This window comes from Lagopus muta, chromosome 2 (assembly GCF_023343835.1).
Source record: "Lagopus muta isolate bLagMut1 chromosome 2, bLagMut1 primary, whole genome shotgun sequence".
Classification (NCBI taxonomy): domain Eukaryota; kingdom Metazoa; phylum Chordata; class Aves; order Galliformes; family Phasianidae; genus Lagopus; species Lagopus muta.
In genome coordinates, this window is record NC_064434.1 from 27432659 (window position 1) to 27459519 (window position 26861).

A 26861-nucleotide genomic window follows, 5' to 3' on the forward strand; every position below is an offset into this window, starting at 1 on the left:
TTACACACAGCTTTTGTTCTCAGTTGGTACAGAAAACTTTTACATCTTAGAGAGTAAACTAGAAGCAATATAAATACAAAAATAACAGTACAACTTGCAACCTATACATACAAGATCTACTGGAGTGTATTCATTATATGTTTATGCGAGTAGTAAAAATACAGCCATTTTGAGAGCTACGATAGCATTTCCAAACAGCAAAACTGTCATTTCAAAATAAAGAATTATGCAGAGGGGCCTATACTTCAACCATTTATCAACAAGCTTCAAGAGAACTTGTTCAAATTGAAAATACTAATGAAAGCCTGAAAGAGTGTTTTCATATATAGTCTTTATATACTCCCTTTAGCTTCCACTGGGAATAGACATCACTGGATAGTAGTGAATACATCTATATACATGTACCTGTAATCTCACTGTCCTCGTAAATTTTGAGAATGTGATCCAACAGGTTCATCATTATTCAACAGTAGGCTATACCACAACATGTTTTGCCTAAGTACATGAAGGCTATTTGGTTCATCTTTTTTTCTTTTCATTCTGCTGAGTACATGTATGTATATAACACCTATGTAATATTACAAAGAGTTAAACTAAAATCACGAAGGAGCTGTTGTTGACACAATTTTTCATTTATTTATATTTGTTCAAGTCCAGTATTTCAGGGATGGGAGCCCATTAGGTAATTCAGACAGTATCTTAGATTTAGGAGCCTTCTCAGAATATGCAGTGTAGTAAGAAACAAAATATAGTTCATGTAACTGTTGTTTCTTTTGCAAGTAAGGGCATCTCAGTATCCAATACTGCAGTGCTACTGATTCATTTTAGCTTACTGTATAATTTCTAATGCATCTAAGACTTCAAGGAGAAAAAAATTGAGTTTCTGTACCTGAAGATCATCTCAGTTATTTTTTGTTTCTTCTTCTTCATTGCCATCAACCACTTTCACTAAAAAATTTGGCTGACATTCAGAACTTTCATGATTATGGGTAAGACAAAACACAACAGGAATAAGAATATTCTAAAACACTTCAAATATTTGTATGCTCAAAAGTTGTATTTTGACTGTGCTAAGACTGCTGTATTCCCTTTATTTCTCGAGGCTTAGGTCAGTGAAGTTTAGCCATATTGCTGAAAGGTTGCATATTTCCTTATATTCTGTGCCTGCATGGCTACACTTACAAAACTGTTTAAAGTTTTTAAATCCTACAGCTTAATTGTTAGTAATCTATGCTCTGGAAGTTCAAACTTTCACTTGAGAGTGGGAAAACAATAGTGAGGAAAATTTTATTTATAATTAGAAAGAGGCACAGCAGAAATAGAATGGATGTATGATTTAAACATGAAGGATGTATGCAGGTTTCTGAAATTTTGTTGAGCTTATTTGCTACTAATTTAAGAAAAGTCTTGGAATACACAATTTAAGACGTACTGAAGAAGCAGAAACCGTATCAGAAACTATAGCATTTAAATTCATGCATGCAAAATCTCTAATATCTTTTATTTTTTTTAAAATCCTGTATCGAGCATCAGCTTCCATACAATTACTCAGTCATGTTGAAATATTTGTAACTTAAAACAAAACACATCAGTGGTCATAGTATTGTTCCAATATCTGTTCTGTTTAATGCTGAACAAATTATAAGCATTTAAACTCCAATTAAAAAAAAAAAATCCACCAAAATATTCTTGTAGAACGAAGGCCAGCATGGCCTAACGCCTCCTCCCATCTCACAGAAGTTCTGCATTGTGAACACTGTGGGTGTTCACTTAAACATGATTAGGTTCACAGAGTGGCAGAATGAAGGGAAAGATGCTGTGCAGTAATCCAAGCTCATTGTGCTAGCAATGTTTTTGACAGATAACTTGGCAATAATTTGAGTATTTTTGTCCCATCTAATGAATCTTGCATCTGAAACTGTGTTATAGAAAACAGTAACTCCTCTGTGGGCCAGCTCTCCATCTGGTGTAATTTGGCATAGCTCATCTGGCTATAATTCATTGGATGTTATATGGTTTTTTGCATTTAGGGAATGATATAAAAGAAAACATAAGTGAAATATCAGGAAAAAAAATTGTAAAGGTAAGAAATGTAAAAGTAAAATGTTTTTTAAAGCTGATCTAGATGCATTGGATGTATTAATTCTCCTTGAGATTTCAGTGCTCACATTGGTTGTTTACTTAGTGGTATGCCATCTCCATACTTGAATTCATTAGTTATCTACTACTTGCAGATATACAAGCCTATACATACAATAGCATACTTTGAAGTTTTGATTTACCAATCAATTGTTTTCACAGAAGATGATTTAGGGTGCATCTCACTTGAAACTAGAAACAGATAGAATTTGGTGCAAGATTGCATCCACCCAAATGAGACATGTTGTTTTGGCTTCTGGCTTCTGTTCATATCCAAAATCACAAAATAATTACTCCATGTTCCTCCTAACGTGTAATCACTCTTGCCAGAATCTCTTGTCTCAAGACAATAGTTTAAACAAGCCCTCAGTTTATGTTTTTTTCTGTTGTTGTTACAGTTTTGAGTTTTGTTGTTCGTTTTTTTTTTCCTAATTATTTTGAATGAAGACAACTAGCATAATATTTTGACAACATCAAAATAAAACTCCAAACTAAACATTAGATGTAAACTCATATGGACCCTAAAAAAAATCTCATTTTATATCTATATATTGTCTAATCTCTCTAATTTATTATTTTTACAGAACAGTATTTCTATAATTAGTCTTTCCTGGTTATGTTTCTTATTTTTATGAGGTTATTTTTAGTTTGAACTGGGCAACTTTTCATCAGTCACTGTGGTATCAGTAAATTAAACTATTTTCCTGTTTCTTCTGACTATCAATTTTACTCCTAGTAAATGTTAAAGAGAAGACAAAACATAAGAGCTTATGTGCACATATAGTCATAAACTTATTATTTTTAGGGGACTTAGGTTTCCTGGTTTTGACAAAATGTCAAAGTTAATCAAGGTTTCTTAAATTACTAAAATCTATCATTTTTGACAGGAAGTTGGAAGTTCCTGGGCGGTTGTTTTTGTTTTGTTTTGTTTTGTTTTGTTTTGTTTTGTTTTGTTTTGTTTGGCTTGTTTGTTTGTTTTGCAGATTTATGTGGTGTTTAAATTAACAGAATTTTTATAAATCTAGCCATGTATGACATGAAATAATTATTCTACTTTACAACCACTTGTATGCGACCAACTCAAAAACTTTAGCCCATCTGAGCTGTTATCTAGTGGGTGAAAATTTTCACTGTATGAAATTTAGTGTTTTGTATCAGGTACAATTTCTCTGCTGTTACCTAAAAAATATTTTATCTTAATGTTAAAATTTGAAATAACAATTTTCCTTAATTTTACTGAAATGCAGTAGAACATACCTATATGAACAATTGTCCTTGATCTTACTGAATGTTCTGGGATAACATACCAGAGGGCTGTACCTCCTTCTCACCTCGGAAACTGAATTCCACCTCAGGAAATTTTATTTTGATACATACAAGAAGAGAGTTTTATTTGTAGGAATGGGGCAGGTGATACGTGCCTTCAGGGCAAAGGAAGCTATAAATGAAAAGTTCTCTCACTGTGATGAAAGAAATGTGAGGAAAATCAGAAAATCTATTTCTTTTATAATGTGTCAAACCATTACCAGCGATACACTGAGGTGTTGTACACCATTTCACCCTCTAGACACCATTCAAACAGACCATGTTGCAGAAACACAGTTTTATGATACCAACTCTAATGCTCAAACTGAGTACTAATTCTCTGGATTTTTCCTAATGTCTAGCATTAATAAAGTTTTCCTTTTTCCAAATGTAGCCTAATCAAAATCTGTGCAAATGTTTTTTTGTTTGTTTTTTGTTTTTTGTTTTTGTTTTCTATTTAACAAGAATAAGTAAAGTGTGTTTTGCAGTATTTTCAATGTATAAAGAACAGTTTTGCCAAATTATGATTAGAGTTTTCTTACGAGTACATATTTAACAGCACTATGCTGAAGAACTTGCTGAATATTTAACTACCATTGTTTCTGAAAAGGGAATACATATGATATATATGTATCAGTTTCTCCTGCAGTGGAAAAAAAAAATTAGAAAATGTGTAAATTGTATGTTTCTTTATATAAATTTTGTGAGTTACTTGTATATAAAAATATTTACATGTGGTTATAATTTATTCTGTTTTCTGAAAGTATTTGAAGTTTATTGAGTCAACATCTTTTAAGATAGTGATGCATGCATTACTGTGTATGTTAAATCAATGAATATGTTCAAGTAACAATATATTGCAAATCTCTTTTGCTTATTTGCTCTTAGTATTTTTGAGGAAGATAGTCAAGTACATGTGCTGCCAGTTTTCCTCATGAATATAAACATGTGGAACAGTTGTAAGAGCCCTAGTTTTCATAATAACATTGTTGCAGTTATCCATTTATTTTCAAAATAGAACTTAATTCTGTTTCCTTCAAGTTTTTAGTTTTATGCTGAGATCTAAAGCATATGCCTGGTTTTCATAAAGACTAGTCTCCTGAAAATCAGAGCTATTATACATATCAGGTCATGCACCAGAAATTAATAAACAGTTTTTGAAAAGGGAAGACAGCTTTCTAAGAAGAATGAAAGAAAAGAAAACGTGAGTGAGATTAGTATATTAAGTATAATGTAATGAAATGTAATGAAAATAACAGTTTGTTATTTAATTTTTTATTATTATTATTACTTTTAAATGGAAGAATAATTTAGCAGCACTAGAGATACCTCTGTACCAGTTACCTTGAATTTGGCAAAGTAATTCCCTTTTACAATATTGATCCTGCTTAATTTAAAATCCTTCTGTTATTTGTGTGTCTGTTTCTGGTTAAAATTCCTTTGGTTTGTTGCAGTACATGGCGTTTGGGAGGAATGGTCACCTTGGAGTTTGTGTTCATTCACATGTGGTCGAGGCCAAAGAACTAGGACAAGGTCATGTATACCTCCCCAGTATGGGGGAAGATCGTGTGATGGACCTGAAACACAACACAAACCGTGCAATATTGCACTCTGCCCTGGTGAGCTTATATAGCAACTTTATGCTTTGTTACAGTGCATTCAGTGTGAGTTGCTTGCAATTTCTTTGATTATCCTTTGTGCTCACACACAAACTTTAAAAAAAGGACATATGGAATGAGTAAAGATGGGTAGTAATTCCTAGTAACTTTGACTGTAGTAGTCCAAATGATCACTGCAGATCATAGCTACAGTTTTGTTTAATTCTGGTGAACAAAACATACTGCAGCACTTTTTTTTTTTTTTTTTTTTTTTTTTTTTTTTTTCATTTTAGTCCTGCATGCAGCTGCAAAAAACATGATTTAATCTAGTTTTTCACCAGGTTGGTAGCTGTGCAATTTCACTTGAGCCTACACAAAAGTAATTAACATGATATATGAGCATGAGGCAAAGTTGACAAGAAAAATGCCAAATAGAACTAGTAGAGAATAAATTAACATATTCAGTTCACTTCAGTATTGAAAAAAAGGTATTACACATAATTTGATAAAATTGAGATGTGTCTCATAATTCTGGATTTTGAACAGTTATCTGTACATTACTGGCTTTCACCATAGGAAGTATATTTTCTACTTTGCTGTAATATGAATATTCAATTTTATAAAGAAATCTTCACGTTAAGTCTGTTAGCCTCATAGCAGTATTTCAGAAGTTGAAAGTTCACATACTTTTAGTTTCTAAAGATAAAATCTGTGAAATATACACAAGAAGTCACAGAATGAGTTTTTTCCAAGAACACTGTGATAATGGATTTGATCTTTCCTACCCTAAATAATACTATATGGCAATGAATAAACTGAAGAGGGTGCATTGAAATGTAATTTTCATAATATTTTCCTCTTCACATAAAGCTCTAATGATTAATGAATGCAACTAGCTTTCATGTTTGGAAAAAAATCTGCTGAATTGGAAAAAATTCTGCTGAAGAAATTATCAGGCTGTAGCTTCCCAGCTTGAGAGGCATCTGCATTGAGAAATGGTTCACAACCAACAAGGCATTGCATAAAATCTTTAATATAGAACTTCAGGAAATAGACAAAACAGAAAAACAAAAAAGCTTTAAATGCCACTTCTTTTAATTCACTGGTCTCTGAGATCCTGGATACCAAAGATACAGTCAGCTATTACCTTTGCTATAAAAAGAGTAAAATAGCTCACCTCCTTATTTCTCTGAACACAGGTGCACCTATATTTTTAAAATACTATCTAGTCCTATTATCCATTACAAAAACAAGTGTACATTTTCACTTATATGGGAAATCGGTTAATGTTTTTAATTATTTTGCATTTTAATATTTTATTTCAATCAATAAAATTTCTGATGTAAGAAATTAAAAAAAAAAAAAAAAAAAAAAGGCTATTTCTGATCTACATTTTCTCTCAAAAGACTGTTGTATGATTTACCTGAGAAGGAGGCTCAATTATATAAATAAATTAATTATATGTGTAGAGAACAGAGTCTGTGTGTCAGGCAATGTGGTCATTCCTATTCAGCTAACAGATTTAATTTCACAATGGGGACTGAGAATCTCATAAAATGACTTATGTGAGTGACAGCTGCAGCTGTGCAGAATCACTTTCAAGGGCTCAGGGATTACGTGATACAAAACTGGTCCCCACTCTTGCCTTAAAAGACAAGTCCTTTAAATAAGATCTTGTTTTAGGGAAAAAGGAAACTTCACAGTCTTTCAAATTGTGTGGTTTATGAGCAAAGTCATAATTTGTCCTTAGTTGTATCAGTGTAAAATCTGAAGAGATGAAAAGGAGGAAATGAGGAGATAAAAAGGAAAAAGAAAAAGGAAAATCATTTCAAATTATTTTAAAGTAGCTCATAACATGATCTGTATTTGACTGTTGTAAGTCAAATACCTTCTGGCTCAGTCCAAAGAGCTCTGTTTCTCCAGAATGAAATCCCTACATGAGAACAAGCCTGTGAAGCCTTGCATTGCTTTGGTAGTAACTTTGTTGTGTCCATCTCTTTTGTGCCTGCTGTGACAGTGGATGGACAGTGGCAGGAGTGGAGCCCGTGGAGCCAGTGCTCAGTGACCTGCTCCAACGGCACCCAGCAGCGAAGCCGGCAGTGCACAGCAGCAGCCCACGGCGGCTCTGAATGCAGGGGGCCCTGGGCTGAGAGCCGGGAGTGCTATAACCCTGAGTGCACAGGTAAGTGCTTGCTTGCCCTATTGTGGCTAAAGGAGGAGGAGGGAGAAGGGCCGGACCCCCCCATGACTCTAATTTTGGGGCTACTGCCATTCAGACAGGCTTCTGGGCCACCACAGTCCTCAGCAGGCTGTGAAGGAGCAGAGCAGCCTCTCCAGAGGGGTAGCTGAGGCCAGGCTTCTTTTTAATTTGATAAGCCACCTGGAGATAAAAGAGAATGCATCCACAAAAGGCTGTGTGACAGACTGCATAGCTGCTTTTCAGTTTTATCATTTAAAGCAGTTTGAGAAAGAACTGCTTGAGGACTAAAATATTTAATAAAGTGTCTCAAGAACCTAAAAAATGTATATGCATAAACTGATTCTCTCTTGCTCTAAAACTGCATGTATTCATGATTTTCTAGTAGCATAAAAGCAGCTTTTCAAGGTGATTAAATTGCATGTATTTCTACTTCTAAGCCTCATTTGCCCTGTCAGATCATATAAAATCCTGCTTCTAAAATATCATTTGCAAGAATGTATTTAGTTACTTAAATGATACTTATGCATATTGCAAATGTGTGTTTTTATGTGTGCCTCTAGTACAGCGCTATACAAGTGCATATAAAGTACAAAAATGTGACAATGTGTGTTTTGCAATCTAACATAGAGTGAAAGTGCAACTTTTTTTTTTTTTTTTATATATATATATTGGGAGACAAATCATTTAGATAACAAACCCATTTTCAGCGGCCAGATAGAGGCCATCTTTAGAGGTTCCATGGCCATTAAATATCGCTATTTGTCATTATTACATAATTCTATTTCTTTTCTGCTTAAGTAAAGAATAACCTAATTCCTTTATTACCGTCATTTTGTCATCACTGTAATTATACTTTACCCAATAGCAAATGGCCAGTGGAACCAGTGGGGCCACTGGAGTGGATGTTCCAAATCCTGCGATGGTGGCTGGGAGAGGCGAATAAGGATCTGTCAGGGGGCTGCTGTGACTGGGCAACAATGTGAAGGAACTGGAGAGGAAGTTAGACGGTGCAGTGAACAGAGATGTCCTGGTGAGAACCAAATATAATCACTGTTATTACCTACACTGTAGTATGTCTTATTTTAATGGACATATTTGAGAGAGGCAAGATCCATAGAGCAATAGTCCTAAAAAGCCATATCTGGCCTTGCTTCAGGTAAAACACTACTGTTTTTCTCAGTAGAGTTGTGCTGATGTAGCTAAGTGTAAACTAGTTCAATGGATATAAGAGCACTCCAACAGCTTTGCAATAAATTGTGATACTATAATATATAAATGTATCAGAAAAATATTTTATTGCATAGATACATGTACATTGGGATAAATTATTGTTTGCTACAGAAATTATTGCCTAATGCATTGATATGAGCATATTAGGTATGGTTTTATAAATCATGGAATTATTTTTATCCCGTGTACAAGAGACCTCAGTGTTAAATATTTAGTGAAAATTACTGTGCAGTAAAGATCAGAGAAAAACAATGAACATTACTTTAATGTACAGAATGAATTAATACATAAGTGACATTCTGTAAAAGGTGGAAGTCATATAATACTAAAAAGGCATCTTTCCTGCTTTAGTATAATGCTTAAATGTGTTTATTTGCAGCACTTTTACTTTGTCCTCACAATAGATGTAAGTCTTTCTAAAAGCAAGGTAACAAAGGTGTACATTTTAGCTCCTTCAAAAGTCATGAATAAATAAAAACACTGGGTGAATATGAATACACTTATCTGTGAAGACACCTTTTCCTAAAGAAAAAGAATGCCTTGTTATATAGGTATATGACAACGAAACAAGTCGTAAATAGTATAGAATGACATAGACATTCGCTTGGGAAATCATGGGCTCTAAACTTTGAGGCTGGGAAGCCTCAAAATGTATCTAGCAGTCTCCACTTCATATTTAGATGGCTATGTGCTAAGGACAGAAAGGACTAAATGGAAAAGTTGCTTTGGGTCAGGAAGCAGGAAGTATGTCTGATGTGAATTTTATGTTATTGAGCCCACTTATTTATAGACAGCTTGTTTATCCATTGACAGCCATCAGAGAACAGTTGTCAAGGTATCTCCAGTAGAGTAGTACAATACATTTGAAGAACACTGCAAGGACTATCTTCGTTGATAAAAATATAATACGGTACTGGTGAAGTTTACCAGCTTTTAATTCTGCAGTGCTCTCTTTAGCTTTAATAAAGCATACATTATTCAAAAAAAGCAGGAAAAAATGAACAGAATTTATATTGGATTCCTAAATAAATTATATTTTTCATTTTACGAATTTCCATAGTAAATGTAGACTTCCTCTATAAAAGTACAACACTAAGAGAACATTATTGTGAATGTTCTCAATAAAAAGACATTCGGATAAACCAGTTTCTTCTTATGAAACCAACCTTGAAATTGTTTGCATATTTAAAAGTAAGACCATGCTGCTACAATCCAGTTTTCAAAGGTTGCCACCTGCTGTTAATAAAATATTTTACAAATGTTTTTACAAGTCAAATTCACACAGAGCATTATTTGCCATTTTCTATATTTATTTATTAAACTGATTATTTCCAGATTAGAGCCAGTACGCTTAGAGAAACCATAATAACCTAAAGTACATTTTGACTGGTTATACTTCTGCAGAAGACTGTATGTGAATAACAGATTTAATTTGTTTATTTCTAGACTTATGTTTCCTAAGGCATCTCAATGGCTAATTTACCAGAACTTTTCTAAAAAATAAAATGATAGAAAAAATTATTTTTGAATAAACATGAAGCAAAACTGATAAGATACAAAGTTGCTGAAAAGTTACTTTTGTTTCACTGATTTCTTTTTATGTATAAGTTTCTGAAGTTTCTAAATATTATATATTGCTGACTTATAATGGTGTAAGTAAAAGAAGATTAAAACCTTTTCCTATTCTGCTGTTACAGTTAATAAGATATATTGCAAACAGAGCTGTTCACTTGAGTAACTCAAAATTTTGAATGAATTTTGTATCTGTGATCTGCACCATCTGAGCATTTTTCAAGATTTTCTTCATAGTTGATCAGTGATTATCTTCAAACAGTTCTGGCAGGGACTGAATTATGTCAGGAATTTTTAGAAGCTGGATAAAATCATCACTAAGGTAGGCAGGCTAATAACTTTATTTGGAAGCAAGGTTCTGGGTTAGCTTGGTTTGTAGGCAAACATTGAGCATCTTCCTTTGGGAATGGTTTATATTCACAATTATTAATTTTAAAACTCTGATTATTTTTTACTGTACAAAAAATTGTGTATAGTATGACTTCAGTCATTGCTCCTTTGTAGTATCTCAAACATCTAAATTTGTATTTCACTCCTAATAGGTCGGCAGCATTAAGGATTTAAAGAATCCTTTTGTGAAGGATAAAATAGTTAACAAATATAAGAAAGAAAAAACATACTGGACTTGCTAGGCAACTAGTTGAGCAAGAATCATTGGAAAGGTCAATACAGGATGAACAAATAGTAGGACATTAGATGAACAATAGTAGGACAAAATCTGTCCTATAGGAATAAAGGAGATAGCTAGCTAGCAAAAGGAATTGCAACCCATGTCGTGGCAGGCTGATGAGAAGCTTTTGGAAAAAAAACAAAAACAAAAACAAAAACAAAAACAAAAAAACAAACAAACAAACAAAAAAAACCCATAACATAAATTCTATCAAATCAATAAGTAAAAATTAAAGGACATGAGAGAACAAAAAATAAAGTACCAGATTAATCAGGAAAAAAGACTTCTGTATTAATGAGAGCGCTCCTGGAAATTCCTTTTTGTAAAAGCAGGACCATGTTCTTATAATAATTAAAAGAATATCTTAGGTTCCAGTGATATACTACCCATTTCCAGAAGTACTTAATTCCATAAGACAGAATTCCATAGTAATAATGCATGTTCCAATACTTATGCTTTTCCTAGATTATACTCAGAATTGAACTTCAATATTTTTCTCATGAGCCTGTTGTCAGATGTAGAAGATATAATGTAGGAATAGCTTTGATTTAAATGTTAACTGAAAAAATTACAGATCACCTTGTTTGCTAACAAAAATAATACTGCAAATTGCTTCAAAAGCCAAGGTAATGATTTTGTACTGAAGGTGATACATTTCTCCAGAAGCAGTGCTAGCTAGTAGTGATAGAATGTGAGAAGTGGGAAGATTCAAGTAATTGTCAACAAGTAAATAATAAAATTAGACCTTTGGATATTGTTGTATCTTTCATTACAACCCTACTCTACAAGATGGTCAAAAGCTTTTTCTGTTTCTTTGTTAGAGTTAATTTTACCTGTGGCATTGAATTAGGATCCAAGAGTTCTAGCTCTACTGTATGTCTCTGGCTAACCCACTTCACCCTTTTGTCACCCTTTCCCATTTATGTTAGCTTCTTAGATTGACTGTATGTCTGTCAGGTTATGTGTGTTGCTTGCTCTGTAGTACAGCAGCTTTTCCAGATTTGGTTTGATTGCCTCTTGGAGGTGCGTGTCCTCTCACTGTCAATGTCAGAGGAGGACTATGCTTCTAGACTATTGACTTTGTTAAGCTTTGTTGTGCTTAGATAAGATTAAATCAGGCCTATCACTGCATAACCGGGAGGGTAAAACAGGGTAAATTTGAGTACATGTTCTGTGTGGGAAGAGACAGCTGAATCACACTGTCAGTGAAAGAGAGATCTGCTTTTTATTTGCCAGCCTTAGCAAATTTACCTAGGTATTTATTTTTTGCTCCTAAATTTTAGCAATGCTATATGATTTTTTACATCTAATTCCCATTTCTTTCTGTGGGTGTGCTATGAATTAATTGTGCCTAAGTTTCAAAAGTACTTTACCAGAGCCAGCAGGACCAGAGAAGCTTTTTAATTCAGATACAGTACCACTCAAATGTGACTGTAATGTCACCATGTGCAACTTGGGTTGAAGAATCGCAGATGCTTTAATGTGGGTGGATGTCTGATTGGTAAGCTCTGCCAAATGTACTTCAGTTTAGGAAAGAACTGGTTTGCTTTTTATTTGCACCATTCCTTGATGTAAATTGTTTGTACATTGAGTTGAAAGGCATCTAGGTGCACAGCATGAAGTCAACAAAGGTCTAGAAAATTTGTTTGCCTGGGTTCAGTTACATCTCCAGCTTGTTCCTGCATCTCTCTCCAGATAACTCTGAGTCTTGGAAATGCTTTTTACTTTGAACACAAAACACAGGTACACAGGTTATCTCTGACACTAAGATCAAGTTTAAATGTAATTTTGAGTTTTGAAAAATCTTGTAAGAACACACAAGCACCACTCTGCCAAGCAGATAGGTGGAAAACCTCTTGTACTGTTGGTGACTTGCTAATGTAAAACAGAGAATATAGAATATGTAAACACAAGTATATATGCATGTATATGGTATTTTCAGCAAGGAAAAAAACCTCTAAACAGCATTTGTAGAGAAGTAAGATTTTTGGGTCTCAGAATCAACTCTGTAAATCAGAATCTGTCAGTTCAGAATCAGCAAGTGTTCTTAGTGAAAATGCCATGCCTGAAATGGCCAAAGTGAGTGACAGATATGCTTCTCAAAGAACTCTAAGTATTAACATATTTATATAATTTATAATATTACTTCTGCATTATATTAATCTTATGTAACACAAAACAGAACTTTTCTTTTGTTTGTAAGATCATAACAGGATAGTTATTGCATTTATCACCAGATCGATCACGTTTGTCAAAGCCTGACTTTTACCATTGTAGCTCTGGCTTCATGCATCCCCTTTTTGGGCATATCTGAAGCTGTCGGTATTTTAAATTATAACCACATTCTACCTATATTCCAGAATATAACCAACTTGCTTTGGGTTTTGACATTAATGGATCTCCTGCATTTTTATCAGCACAATCTGTCTTGATTTACAATTCAAGAATGCTGATGGTAAGGCAATTTTAGCAGGCAATTTTTCTCCCCAAGTGTGATTCATATTAGCATTTCTGAGCCATCTGCAAGGTATTCTTTGTCATTTATTGAGAGAAGGTACAGCTTTGAGCAAAAGACTGTTCTCTTCCCTCCCTCACCTCAGTATTCTGTCAGTAGAAGTGCAAAACAGGGACAGTTTTACGGCATAGGCAATTTGATGGGTAAAACCTGGAGTCTGTTTCTGCCTCTGCTAGAGATTTCCCGTGTAACCATGGGTGAATCACTGAATTGCTTTCTTCCTTTTCACTCCATCTGTAAAATAGTGACAGTATTTCCTTTTTTTCCCTTCCTTTTTCTCTTCTGTTTCTCCTGAAATACATATAATGATACTTTTAAATATCTAATTTTTTTTTTTTTTTTGCTGAACTTGTAATGATTTCAACAACTGGTATTTGTCAATGCTTTACGTTGTGATGTGGCTTCAGCCACATATTTGCTGTGTTGATTTAAATAGCTCAAAAATCATAAACTGGGAATATACAACGAAAAATACAAAGAGTGAAAGTAATCTGTAAGTCATAACCATGTGAAAATAACACAGTGTAATTGTAAAAGTTACTTTTTTTCTGCATAGTTCTGTTACTATGGAAATGTGAAAATATTTTCCCCTTTTAATGATACTGCAATAAGCAATGAAAGTTCATATTGTTTTATAGCCAGTCATTGAGTTCCCTTCTTAATTACTAACTTGCAATAAAACACATTTCAAAGAAATAACTTCATTTTTGAACTTCAAAATGTATGGTTCTTATTTGACACCATTAACACATGTAGAGTTTAGACTGTAAATTTAGAACTGATTCTTTCACGTGTATTTTAAGTGTTAGAAAAATACTTAAAAATCTTAGTGTAAGATAGACTTTGCAGTTTATAACCATTTAATTGTCACCTTCTTGTAGACAGCACTATTGATCAAAATAGAGAAAAGGAAGAGATTCAAACATATTAACACTGCAGACGAGATCTAAAGAGTGTGTATTGAAGACAATAGGGGCACAGACTATGAAATAATGGCCATCAAAAAGACAGTTGTTATCCAAAAATTGCTGTACCATTTTTATGTTTCATTCTCAAAATGATATCAAAAGCTGTTAGTATATACATCTCAGGAAGAATTAGTGCAAGATGGAAAACCTACATTTCTGATGGAAAACGTCTCTTTTACATTAATTTTTATTTTAAAATTCTCATTTCTAAATGACAGCACCTTATGAAATATGTCCTGAAGACTATTTGATGTCAATGGTGTGGAAAAGGACCCCAGCTGGGGACATGGCATTCAATCGATGTCCTCTCAATGCCACAGGTATGGTATTACTTTGAAATTACATAATAAGAAAAAGGGAAAAATCATTTTTTTATGTTTTAGAAATAGTCACTAGACATACACATATGTGTATGTCTATATCTGTGAATATATATATCTCACATATTTACATATGCATATATTTGCATATATAATGTACATAAAAGATAACATGTCTCATAGTGTACATTTATGGGACTGTGATGTGTATATGACAGAGACAGAAAGGTGACAGATCAATCTGATAAAACCTATCAGGCAAATTTGTGAAAATGAAGCAAAACATAAACATATTTTAATTACCAAAACAGTGCTAAATACCCACAAAGTGAACTGAAATATGTTTCAGAATCTTGTAGTACTCTCTATATATGCTGATGATTATTGTATGAAATTGTGTCTATGTGTGTACTTTTAAAATAACAGGGAATGTAATTTAAATATACTTCATTCTTTCCAATTGCTCTCACATGTATAAATATTTTCTCTCTTTCTGACTTACAGGCACCACTAGCAGACGCTGCTCTCTCAGTGTTCATGGAGTGGCCTTCTGGGAACATCCGAGTTTTGCTAGATGCATATCAAATGAGTACAGACACTTGCAGCATTCAGTAGGTGCAAAGCCAGCTTTAGTACTTGCTCTGTTTATTCATTTCTAATCACTTATGTGAAAAGAAACCTGTTTACTCTCAAGTAAGATTTCTGATGAGAAACATCAGAAGGAAAAGAGACCTGAGAAAGAAACATTTCTATTCATATATTTAGATCTGATGTATTACTGGTGCTTGAGTGAAACATGTTTTATCTTACTGTAGTAATGGAAAAATGATTTAGATTCCCTTCTTCTGTGCCCACTATGCAAAACTTTTACAGGGGTCAGAAAGGAAAACACATATTTTGGTTTATTAGAAAATGAGATGTGAATAAATGAGATTTACTGGAAGAGAGGCCTGCTGAGTAATTTTATAGTGCCTTGAATCTTTAATTGCACACTAGGAAGTCAGAAATGATATTTCTTCCTGATATCAAATATAGAACTTCACCTTCAAATGTAACAAACAAAAATGATTATAGGTTGAAGTTGTAATGTCTTAGAAAAAATGAAGTTAACCTAGATGAAGAAATATTTTTTTTTAGAATGATTAACAAAAAATTTCTTTGTTAAGCTATATGCTACATACTATACACAGTTTTGTATCTTTTAATGTCTCTTCCAACGGAACTGTTCTATATACTGCTGATATATGCTTATATCCAAGTATATGCAATAAGCACATGCTTATATGCAATATGTTATGTTATAAATGTACCACTCTGGTATGTGCTAGTTACAGTGGTTATTTCCATAGTCAGGCATGCTGTACTTGATTTCTGAGGAAAGAGTTCATTTGAAGTTCTCACAAACAGTGGTCTTTGCTTGTGCAATATAGTTTGTCTGACTTTCTTATTAATCTGCCGTTAATCATTCAGTACGGGGGCACCAACATAGCTCTGTGCTTCAGAATTTCCCAGTCTCTGAGCCAAGTGCAATACTTAGGCGGTATTTTTAAAAATCCTCAGTAGATTGAAAAGTAGTAAGCCAGTGGTAGTTCCCCAAATTTAAGTTTCATAGTGTTGATCCTATTTCTACTGTTTCTGTATTGATTTTCAGACTTTAGATAATATTTCTGGAAATAATTCTCAGGTGATGGGAAATTCTCAAACAATGGGAAATACTTTTTCATGTTATTTATTGGTATGACTTACCTGGCTTGCTTTTAGTGAGACACTGGTATTTTTTGAAGAGCTGCAGGTTTGCCTGGCAGAAAGGGATAATCACTGAACAACAAAAAAAAAATCCACATTTATATCCTAGATCAATTATATGTATTCTTCTGTATTTCCTTTTTTATAATGTTAAATATGATTATACTATACTGTGAAATAATCTTTTGAAAAGAGCATTCAAAAATAGCTAAAGCTTCTTTAAAATTACGCAAGCATCCAAACACCATCTTATTACTACACAACATTGCAGACTTATTTTCAGTTTATATACATACAATTTAAAGGCAAAAAAAAAAAAAAAAAAAAAAGACTTTTGCATTTGGAAGCTGCTCAAAAGCAAATCTGCTTGTCATACACCTTGCTGCTTCTCAAAGTGAACAGTGAACAGCACAACATATTTAAAAGATCATAGAAATTCGAGGACCTCTAAGATCATCGGTCTGCAAATGTAGGCTTTTCCTCATAAGATACATTTGTCAACCCTATAAATCCCTGAAAATAGGGCTTTATAAGGAAGCTGCTGACAGACGGTATTTTAATAGTAAGTATATGTGCTTGTGAAAGAATTTATGAGATGCCTCAGTGTGCTCACAAATATTGTTATTTTGCTAAGTCAGACTAAGAATAGTGGGATTGGCACTCAGTTTTCTGAAGGTTCCCATAAAATGTGAGTCTGACCTAAAATGCTTGGATTTCTTATGTGAAACACAAAAAGTAAAAAATAGGTGTATAGTCTTCAAATATGATATTTCTGAAGTTCATTTGAAGCACTTGATATATATATAACATACAGACAATATATTGTATGCTAATGGCATACCTGCCTGAAAGAATGTAAACAGTTCATTGTCTCTTTTCCCTCCAAACAAAAATTATAGACCTGAATTCACACTCCTATGTCCAAGCAAATGCTCCATGAGGAAGAACATAGCATATGATGGGAGCTAAATAATACTGCTTTGATTACAGCACTTGCTGACTTGTCTGCACAGATTGTGAACTCGACACTTAAAATTATTGTAGTAAATAAGTAAATATGATGAGCATCCAAGCTTCAGTGCCATCCATCTACGCTGTATAATATTGTGTCTGTTAGGACACCCCTTGACATAATTTAAGACCACACCAGCAGCACTTAGAAGGCAACGTAGCAGAGCAACCATTCCCAGCAGGCAGTAAAATCATCTTTGTCTCAGTGAATTAAAGGAGAGTTTAGCTTGGGGGATACAAGCTGGCTGCTTTTGTTGGCCTCAAGTGTAGACAATATTCTTGAGGTTCTTATTATCTACATTTATTTGATATTTATAGTAAAAACACTTCATACTTACCAGTTTGGGCTGTGGGTAGAGAATTTCAGAACTTTGTGTGTCTATCAGGCCACATCTGTGTTTATTTCAAAGCTCCCCACTAACAAAGAGACAAAAGAACAGTAACAAAGAAACTGGGCTTGTTTAGCTTGGAGAAGCTCCAGGGAGACCTCATTGCAGCCTTCTAATACTTGATGGGAGTTTATAAACAGGAAGGAGACCAATTTTTTTATTGAGTATTATAGCAATAGGAAGAGGAAATAGCTTTAAATTAAAGGAGGAGAGATTTAGATTAGGTATTAGGAGAAAAATTTTTACTCAGAATGTGATGCAACATAGGAACACGTTGCCCAGAGAAGCTGTGGATGTCCCATCCCTGGAGGCATTCAAGTCCAGGTTGGATGGGGCCCTGGGCAGCCTGATTTAGCCACTGTCAACTCTGCCCACGGCAGGGAGTTAGAACTAGGGTGATTTTTAAGGTCCCTTCCAACCCAAGCCATTCTATGTTTCTATGAAATTGTGACTCCAGTGGCTCCTGTTACTCCAATTGAATTGGGAATTCACACAAGGCAAAAACAGTGCAGTGTAATTTCATAGACTGTCCCTCTAACATCAATAAGTTTTTTTTTACTTTCTTCCTAAAGAAAACATTTTCCTACAAACAACAATTTTAGAACAGATGTCCACAGTAAACAATATTTTTTGCTATTGTGTAAAATTTTTCATCACCACATCTGATTGACACTGTAGTTTTGTTTCCTTAATATAAGAACAGATATATATACTGTATATAGCTACAATATAGGTGCACTTTCTCATGCAGAGAGTTACCTATTTTTACTTTATTTTCTCCTTTAGTCTCCTAAAAGTGATATAGGACAGATTTCAATCCATAATAAGCACCATTTAACTAGGAAAAACTCAACTACACTGCAGGTACTTCATCTTGACCTGAGACTTGTATGGAGAGTAATATGGTAGCTATATAAATCAAAGAAAAATGGCACTATATTTTCATGAACTGTCAATAAAGTTAAAAATGTACTCATAATGCTAAAGATAATATATTTTGTTCATAAGAATCAGCTCCATAAATAATTTGGCTCCTTTTCCAACCACTTGTAGAATATGTCAGGCAGAATTACTGCTCTACTCAGAACAGGCACATTCTGGCATTTTGAATATATGAGAAGAAGACAGGGATTTCCACTGTTTAAATGGAACTGTCTACTTCTATGAGTATTTCTTTGATAAATATATGGTTATTTGTGCAGAGTTCGGCTGAGATACTTTTCTTCATAGTAGTACTATGCTATTTTGGGATTTTTAATGAAAACAGTATTGGTTACACTATAATGTTTTAGTTGTTTCTGAGCAGTGCTTACACAGTGTCAAGGTCTTTTTGTTTCTTGGAAAGGTGGGGCTGGATATGCACAACTGGCCCAAACTGACCAAAGGGTTTTCTTCATACCATGTGACGTTGTGCTCTGCAATAAAAACTGGGGGAAAAGCTTGCCAGGGCTTCTGCTAGTGGGGGACAGTTTGAACATTGGTCAGCTGATGGTGAGCATTTGCATTTTGCATCACTTGTTTTTCATGATTTTCTTTCTCTATTGGGAAGTGTGTGTACATCTATGTGGTGCTTAGCTGTCAACTGGGGTTAAATCACAACAATAGTGCATTTAATTTTCTATTATAGCAGTTTCAGAGAAATTCGAAGTCTTTAACTAATATATATCCTCAACATATTCTTGAGATCAGCCTCAACTACATCTCTGTTTTGTGTGAATGAAAAATTTAAGCAGACAGATTAAACAGAAGAAACGTTTTCTTGTCTTCTGAACTTGTGCCTACACAATTTTCTTCTTAATGTTGATGTCTCTTCATAGCACAGCACAGAATACCTCTGGTATGGTAAGAATATGACAGCAGGATCTGTGAAGAGAAGAATTTACAGTGGAACCTGACAGAACTGGGAAGGGGAATGGTTTCACTCATGGTGTGAAGACTGGCAGTCAGCTTGAAGCACAGGAGGGCATGCTGTCCACCATCGAGATGTAGGAGCTTGAGTAAAGGCAGTCAAGTGGTTAAAGTAGCTCAGTTATAACAAAAATATACTCCCTATATTTTTGTTACTTTATTTTATCTTGTGTGCTATGAAACACAGGTCTCTTTTAAAACTGGAAATAATAATTAGATCTCTTTGAATAAGAGAATCAATTAGTCATGAATAATTTATCCAACAGTTGGTAGAAATCAGTCATCACATGAATTTAACAAATGCTGTTTGACTAGCTTATACAGCTGGTTGACTAATATGAAAAAATTATTCACTGAGCAAATTAAGGGACAAAAATGCCCAAATCCATGAAATAAACCCTTTGTAAATTATTTGGTTAGCTCTAATAATAACATTTAAATAACCCAATTAGGATTATTCTTACTAAGACACTATAAGTGGAAAATGCAAAATGATAAATAGGTATGAATTGCCTATCTTAATCATGTGGCCTAGGGGATCAAGCAATAGCTTAATGAACAGAAAAGTAAGCATCACAGATTATATATCAGACTTTTTTTTTCTTCTGAATTTCTTGTGTACTTCTAGTGTGTTTGCAGTAAGTGCTGCTTTGCAATATGAAAACGCTCCTAATCAAGTGTTTTCATAATCAAGTTTCAAGACTCTTACCAATGTTTTGTGCAGCTAAGGAGTATTTTGCCCATTGATGCACAGTTTTTTAAATGTGTTCTTGAGAAAGTGCTGGTTAAAACAAAGAAAGAATTAAAAATATCTGTTTTATTATGAATGAATGTGAAGTTAGATGGCTAAGATCTAGTGGCAGAGGATATCCTTTCTTAAGTTCCTTCTGTGTTGTTCATAGTCACATATATGGTCACACTAGACTTTATCTGACAGGAAAGAATTCCTCTGATTTCTCTGTCCACGATTTTTTTTAGAGTTCAGAAGTTTTGTTCTTTCTGTGAGATAAACATTTTTGTTTGCTTTTTGTTTTGCTTGTTTCAAGAGACTATTTGTGCATTTTACCAAATGAATTTTTCCATAGAAGAAGTTAAGGACCTTGTTAAATGCTATTCTGTTTCTACCTTTACAAAGGTTAGATTGAAATCCTTTGGTCAACTAACATATTTTAGTCGTCTTAAGGAATATATTTTATATGTAGAAAGCAAATTAGATGATGATCTAAAGACTCAATCTTAGACTGTATCGGACTAGTAAGTATTCTCCTCATTGCTTATTATCTTTCTTTGATCTGGGATAATTATTTTAATTAATATTGTTTAGTTGAAATACTACTTTGTTAATTGGAGCTAATATTTTATTTTATATGTTTTCATAAAAGAAAGATGTCTCCAAAATGTTCTACAGTGATATTCTGAATCCCTGAAATTTTATAAGTAGATCAAACTTTATATAACTCCACTGACTGAATACATTGTCAAGTCAGATTTAAAAACACCGTGAGAAAATATAAACTGAATCAGAAGGCATTGTGTCTCCTTGTAGCACAAAGTTAAAGCAAAAGCCATGCTACGTAGGTGTATTTAGGCTGTCAGAATCTAGCCACTTGAGCTGTGTAATTGATAATTAGTGACAGACCAAATTCCAAGTAAATTTTTTTTTGCATTTACTTCCTTTCTAGAACTTCCTGTGTACTTCAGTAAGCTACTCATTTTTCTTGTTTCAACAATTTCTGTTTTGATCTGTTTTATAGAACTTAGTTCTAGAAAATGAGCATTGTGAATACTTGACTTCCCGTGCAACCTTTTTTTGAATCAAAGCATTTTTCATAGAAAGACATCTAGTCTTCAGTATAGAAAGTAATTCAATTGAGAATGCATTCTTCACGTGCTTTGTTATTGGTGGTAGTGGTGGTGGGGTTTTTGCAGTTCTCAATTCCCATCTTCTTTCAAGTTTCAGTCCTTTCTTTTTTTCTCTTTTTTTCACTGTACTAGTCAATGAAATAATCTAATAGTGAGTTCTGGGTGTTTTGAATCAGTGGAATTAAACCAGTACATTTCAAGTGGATTGAATCTGCTGAGAAGTTTCATGCTCTGTGCTGATGTTATTCTTTTTCTTTCTTAACTTCCTTTATACAAACAGTGTAAAACCTTTGCTGACAACAAGAAATTCAGCTATTGTTGAATCCACAACTGGATGTGAGTGCACGCAAGACCAAAAATAAAATCAGTGGTTAAGAGTTCAAAAGCCTACTAGGATAGTAGAAAAAAAAAAAAAAAAAAAGATAGTTGAGATAAAAGAGTGGTTGAAATGCCTCAAGTAAGACTTACTTATTTTCACTAAATTTTTGAGGGATCTGCTTAAATGATATTAATGCATCACTGCCTTGCCACACACTTGTACCTAGAGTGAGACTTCCTATGATGGCTTTTGGACACTCCAGTTCATAAGAGATTTGTAGTATACTCATAAATAAAATCATCTTTAATATTATTAGAAAACCTATGTTCAGTTGCTTAGATGAAAATAAGGTACTAATTTCTGCCAATTTGAGCAACATAACCCCTAAATCAGACATGCATTCATGCCAAACTGGCTTCTTTTCTATCAGAAAAAAAAAAAAAAAAAAAACCAACCAAAAAAAAACAACAAAAAAAAACCACTCTTAATTGTAAAGATTTAGGAAGAAGAAATCTCCATATGAAATATCACACTAGCATTAAGACATTAACACTTATGAAGTATGGGAACTTTTGCAGGTGAACTTTTGCATACCAAAATGACACTATTGCTGTAAAAATGTTACTTCTAGTTCATAATGTAATTGTTTCCTCTCTTTCAACAACAGAGTTATTCACAATTTTCTGGGATCTTAACTAAAATATGATTTGATAAAAAGAACTCTGAGGTGAATAGTGATTATCTCAGCTGCAATTCATTAGACACGATGTTGTTTTTCCAAATTATACTACAAAGACAGTATTTCAGTCTGTCCTCCTCAGTGAAATGACTTGGAAATCAAAGGTTTACTACTAAAAATGTACTAATTCTTTTTGCTGGATTAGTGCTTCATTTCTTTTTATATAGCTGCAGACCAAAGCAGGCAGGATTAGTTTTGTAGATTTGAATACATAGACAAAAGTAACAATGTTATCCATTTACCTCAGTCTACCCTATTGCTGCATGCCAGCTCTCTTCATCTTCTCTACTTCAAAGCATTTGAGAAGGGGAGTTAATTGTTTGCTTTCCTTGCCTTGTCTCCCTTGTAAGCCCAGAATCTGCTAGAGTCAGCTCTGTCTTGTCACCTTCATAACTTTACGCGAAAATGACAAACTATTTTTCTATTTTCTCTCATCACAAAACAACTGATTGAGTGATTGTGGCAGGCAGCACTCTTCCCCTGCCTTACTCACATTTTCCAATTCTGCATTAGAAGAAGAAGAAGAAAAACTTCTAAAAAAGTTAATAACAATTCAGTTGGTTGATTGCTTGATGGTAAAATCACTCATTTGATTGTGGGAAATCTCTGCCTGCTCAACCAAACTTATTGCACAGACAGAAGTGTTGATTTTTGTGTGTTTCAACACCATTCTTTAAAGTTAATATGCCTTTCTCAGTCTCTTAACAGATCTGTTTCACTTTTTGTAAATAAATGCACATTTTGCCAAATCCACTCCATCCCAAGTGAATGGTTACTCTTTTCATAACTGACTGTATCAAAATAGGTACCAGAAATCAGCAGTTAGGATGAGAAGAAAATATCTTTAAAGCTATCACAGTGCATTCTCTGTACATGAAATTTACTGCTTGAACTCAACAGACACATATATCCGAAGCCAAGATATGCTATACAGTGGGAGAAAATATTTTCCTTCTGTTCTGCATAAGCATATCACATTTTAATTCAATTTGAATATGTTGTTTATCTTCCTTTCTGCTTTTGACTATCTGCTTTCCCATATAAAAACAATCCCAGTTGTTAAATTCAAATAAAAGTGCCCACTGTCATCTCAGCATCCTCAATCATCTTTCAGCATCTGGTTTATGAACGAATAATCTGTGTTAAATTATACGTGCTCTCACGAATGCTGCTGCTGCTGCTGCTGCTGCTGCTGTTTTATGGAGAGGTCTGCTGCAGCAGTGAGCAGCTGAGTTCTCCCCAATCACATTGATATTCCTCACCAGCCAACGTTGCAGCCAACAGGTGAATTCCACTAGGGTATGGGCAGAAAGAAAACAAGGGATGAAGGCCCTGTAGGGACTCAAGAAAGAATTAATCTAATTTTTCCTTTAAATCTACAGAACTGCAGGAACCCTCATTCCAACTCAGCTCTCAGAGTGACTGCAGGATTCTGTGTAGATGAATAGCTGTAAAACACCATTCTCACACTTCTACAGTCATCCCTCTGCCTTATTTGCTCCATTACTTCATTTGTTGCATTCCCCACTATATTTAAACACAGATTTGTTAAGCTTGTGAGACACAACAGAAAATTTTATGGCCCATTACTTAATGCAGGGCTCCCATGTAGAGTTTAGGGCTCTCTTCTAGTGCTATTCTGCTTGAAAGAACAATTCTGATTTGTCCTTCAAACAGAAGTGAGCATGATTCAAATAACTCTGCAGAAATACAAATTCAAATAAATATATAAAGTGCATCAATTAAGCAGAGCTTTATGTTACAACAGAATTAAACAGAATGGCCACATACTACAAAAAAAGAGGGAGATGTCATCTGTAGCATGTACCTTTGTGACCTCCCATTCAGTCAATATGGGGAGCCAGGAAACTTTTCCTCAAGCAATGTTATGTCTGTCATAAAATGAAAACAAGCCTCTCAGACTCGTCGTTTTTTTTCCCTCTAAACTCTTGCTCTTGTCATATTGCATTACACATAGATAACACAATTCTTGAAGACATGCCCTCTGGTTAAAAAAGGAAACAACAATAATAAGAACAAGCTTTTTCACACAGCATGTCAACGTGAGCGGGATTTAATCAAAGATAATTGGAGCATTTAATAACAGTACTTCATAAAATAATAATGCAAATCCTGGTCAACAAACACAGTAATCAATATAAGCAAAATGTACAACCTAAAGAAGTCATCTGTTTAATGATTATTCATTCCTCATCTCTAAATCCATTTGTCACTCTAGTAAAGAGCAATTTTATACCCTTCCTATTTAGATATGTTGAATCCATGAAAAAATTAAAATACTGAAATTTTATAATGGCTTTCTCTGATACCTGTTTAGTAACTAAAGGATTAGAATAATTGACAGTATTGACATTGACAATAAAAAAAAATTATAGAATCAGTTAAAGTGGAAAAAGATCTCAATATAATGGAAATTCTTGCAAGAGTAAGTGATAAAAAAAGAAAGCACAGACAGAGCCAAGCACCTCTAAACTATTCACATTCTTGATCTTATAATGCATTAGATTGCCATATATGATAGATTATTTTTTTCATGAATTTGTCAATATGCCTCACCATATACAGGGGAATACATACAGTTCTCTGACATTTGTGCAGAGATGCATAAGGTCAGGGTCTAGAAGAGCACAGGTTCTCTGCTGTTAAGGTTGTTCTTTTTCTCTCTAAAAAGAGTAAATAAATGAATAGATAAATTACTGCTTTGATGAATATTTTGCCTAAAAATACTGGAAGTCTATGTGAGTGGACAATTGTTTCTATACAATAAAACAATTCTTAATTTCCTTAATGTAAATTAGGAGTAAGTTCCTTAAATCACAGGGTTCTACTTTTGATAGGTTGCCATTCAAATTATTTGCAGGGACATCTTACAGAATTATAGGAAAGAAAAGCAATTCATGAGGTCTTCCAGACCGAAGTCTTTCCTCTCAGAATCAATTATACTTACTTTATTTCAGCTTTTTGTTATTCTTGATCGTTATTAAGGCCCTAAGTATGCACAGTATCTTCAGGTGAAATATGATGCATCATTTCCTTTTCTGTTGAGAAGTTCTCCGTAATATATATCTTTAATCTTAATTGACACAGCGCATACCAATTATTTTTTCCTCTTCCATTATAAATAAAGGAAATATGTTACTTCCTCTCTTCAGAAACTGTTTATTTATTTATCTGTTAGATTGAGACTACCAACTAATTTCACTAATGCCAAAGTAGGAAATTACTTTTTAATGCTTTAGAAAATTCCATCATAAAATGCTGAATGTATGGATAGAGGTGGAAAAGATTTGTATAAAATCAGGTTATAAGTGTTTAGATGCATATTTGAAGATGCATACCTTTATGATTATACCACACACTATTTCTTTTAAAACTTGTGTGAAGTGGAATTCTTGTACACTGAAACAGCCTTAAAATTATATGTATATATGTTAAGGAAAAGTAAATGAAACTTCTAGAAACTTTTGTGTTCTGAAATAGTTAAGGGACTGTCTGCATACCCTATAACTATATATTCCTCAAATACAGAAGGGGGAGCTTTCTCACAGTGACTTCATGTTATAGTTTACACATCAGCATGCTGCATGAGTTCAGTTCAGGATTGTGCCTGTGGGAATATTTTAGCTGCCAAAAATATATCTTCTGCCTTTTTTTATTTATGTGCCTCTCTTTGAACACACAGGTCTCAATGTTGTTAATATAACTTCAATGTAAAATCATTACTTAATATTCAGTGCAGAATTCAAGCCCGAAGATTAGTGGCCATAGAGGCTAGGTAACATGATTCTGAGTGTTTAAGATAAGATTTCAGGAACTGTGAGCTGTTTCCTAGAGGAACTTACATTCTCAATAATTTTTTTTTTTTTTTTTTTAGTAATTCAGGTGACTTTTGCAGGTGATCCAAAAATTCTTGTATTTTCCATGTGTTAAGTTCTTCATGAAAAATGTTTTATAAAATATTAGTGTTGGATTGTGGAGGCACAAAGTAAAGTGATTTGCAGATTATGAGCAATTTCAAGTCGTATTTTTATTTCACAATATTTTTCCTCACTTCTGTCTAAGGCTTCCTAACCTGAGTTCTTATGTTCTTTCTATCATAAAACTATAATGACTTTTTAGTAATTCCAATCCATGATTACAACATCACATTAAAAATAACTTTAAAACAAGATGACGTAATTACTATTCAGCTTAATCATTCTTTTGAATCTTTTATGGGTTTCTTGAAGGTACACTGTTTTCTATCCTTTCAGACTCCATCAAGCTATTTGTTTGCAATAGTTGTGATGCAGTAATAAATTTATTATCTGAAGCCTGGGGCGTAGTAGCTCTGACATTGTGAAAAGAC

General features: G+C 33.8%; 1 protein-coding gene across 9 annotated transcripts in view; it reads left to right on the plus strand.

Moving 5' to 3' along the window:
- The window catches only part of ADGRB3 (adhesion G protein-coupled receptor B3), a 459396-nt gene that overhangs the window by 195255 nt on the left and 237280 nt on the right, over nucleotides 1–26861 (plus strand). For all 9 annotated transcript variants that reach the window (XM_048936529.1, XM_048936524.1, XM_048936532.1 and 6 more), the window contains 5 exons: nucleotides 4899–5063; nucleotides 7060–7224; nucleotides 8108–8272; nucleotides 14416–14517; nucleotides 15022–15128. In XM_048936529.1, the coding sequence (XP_048792486.1) occupies nucleotides 4899–5063; nucleotides 7060–7224; nucleotides 8108–8272; nucleotides 14416–14517; nucleotides 15022–15128 (704 nt within the window). The remainder of the gene's footprint in view (nucleotides 1–4898; nucleotides 5064–7059; nucleotides 7225–8107; nucleotides 8273–14415; nucleotides 14518–15021; nucleotides 15129–26861) is intronic.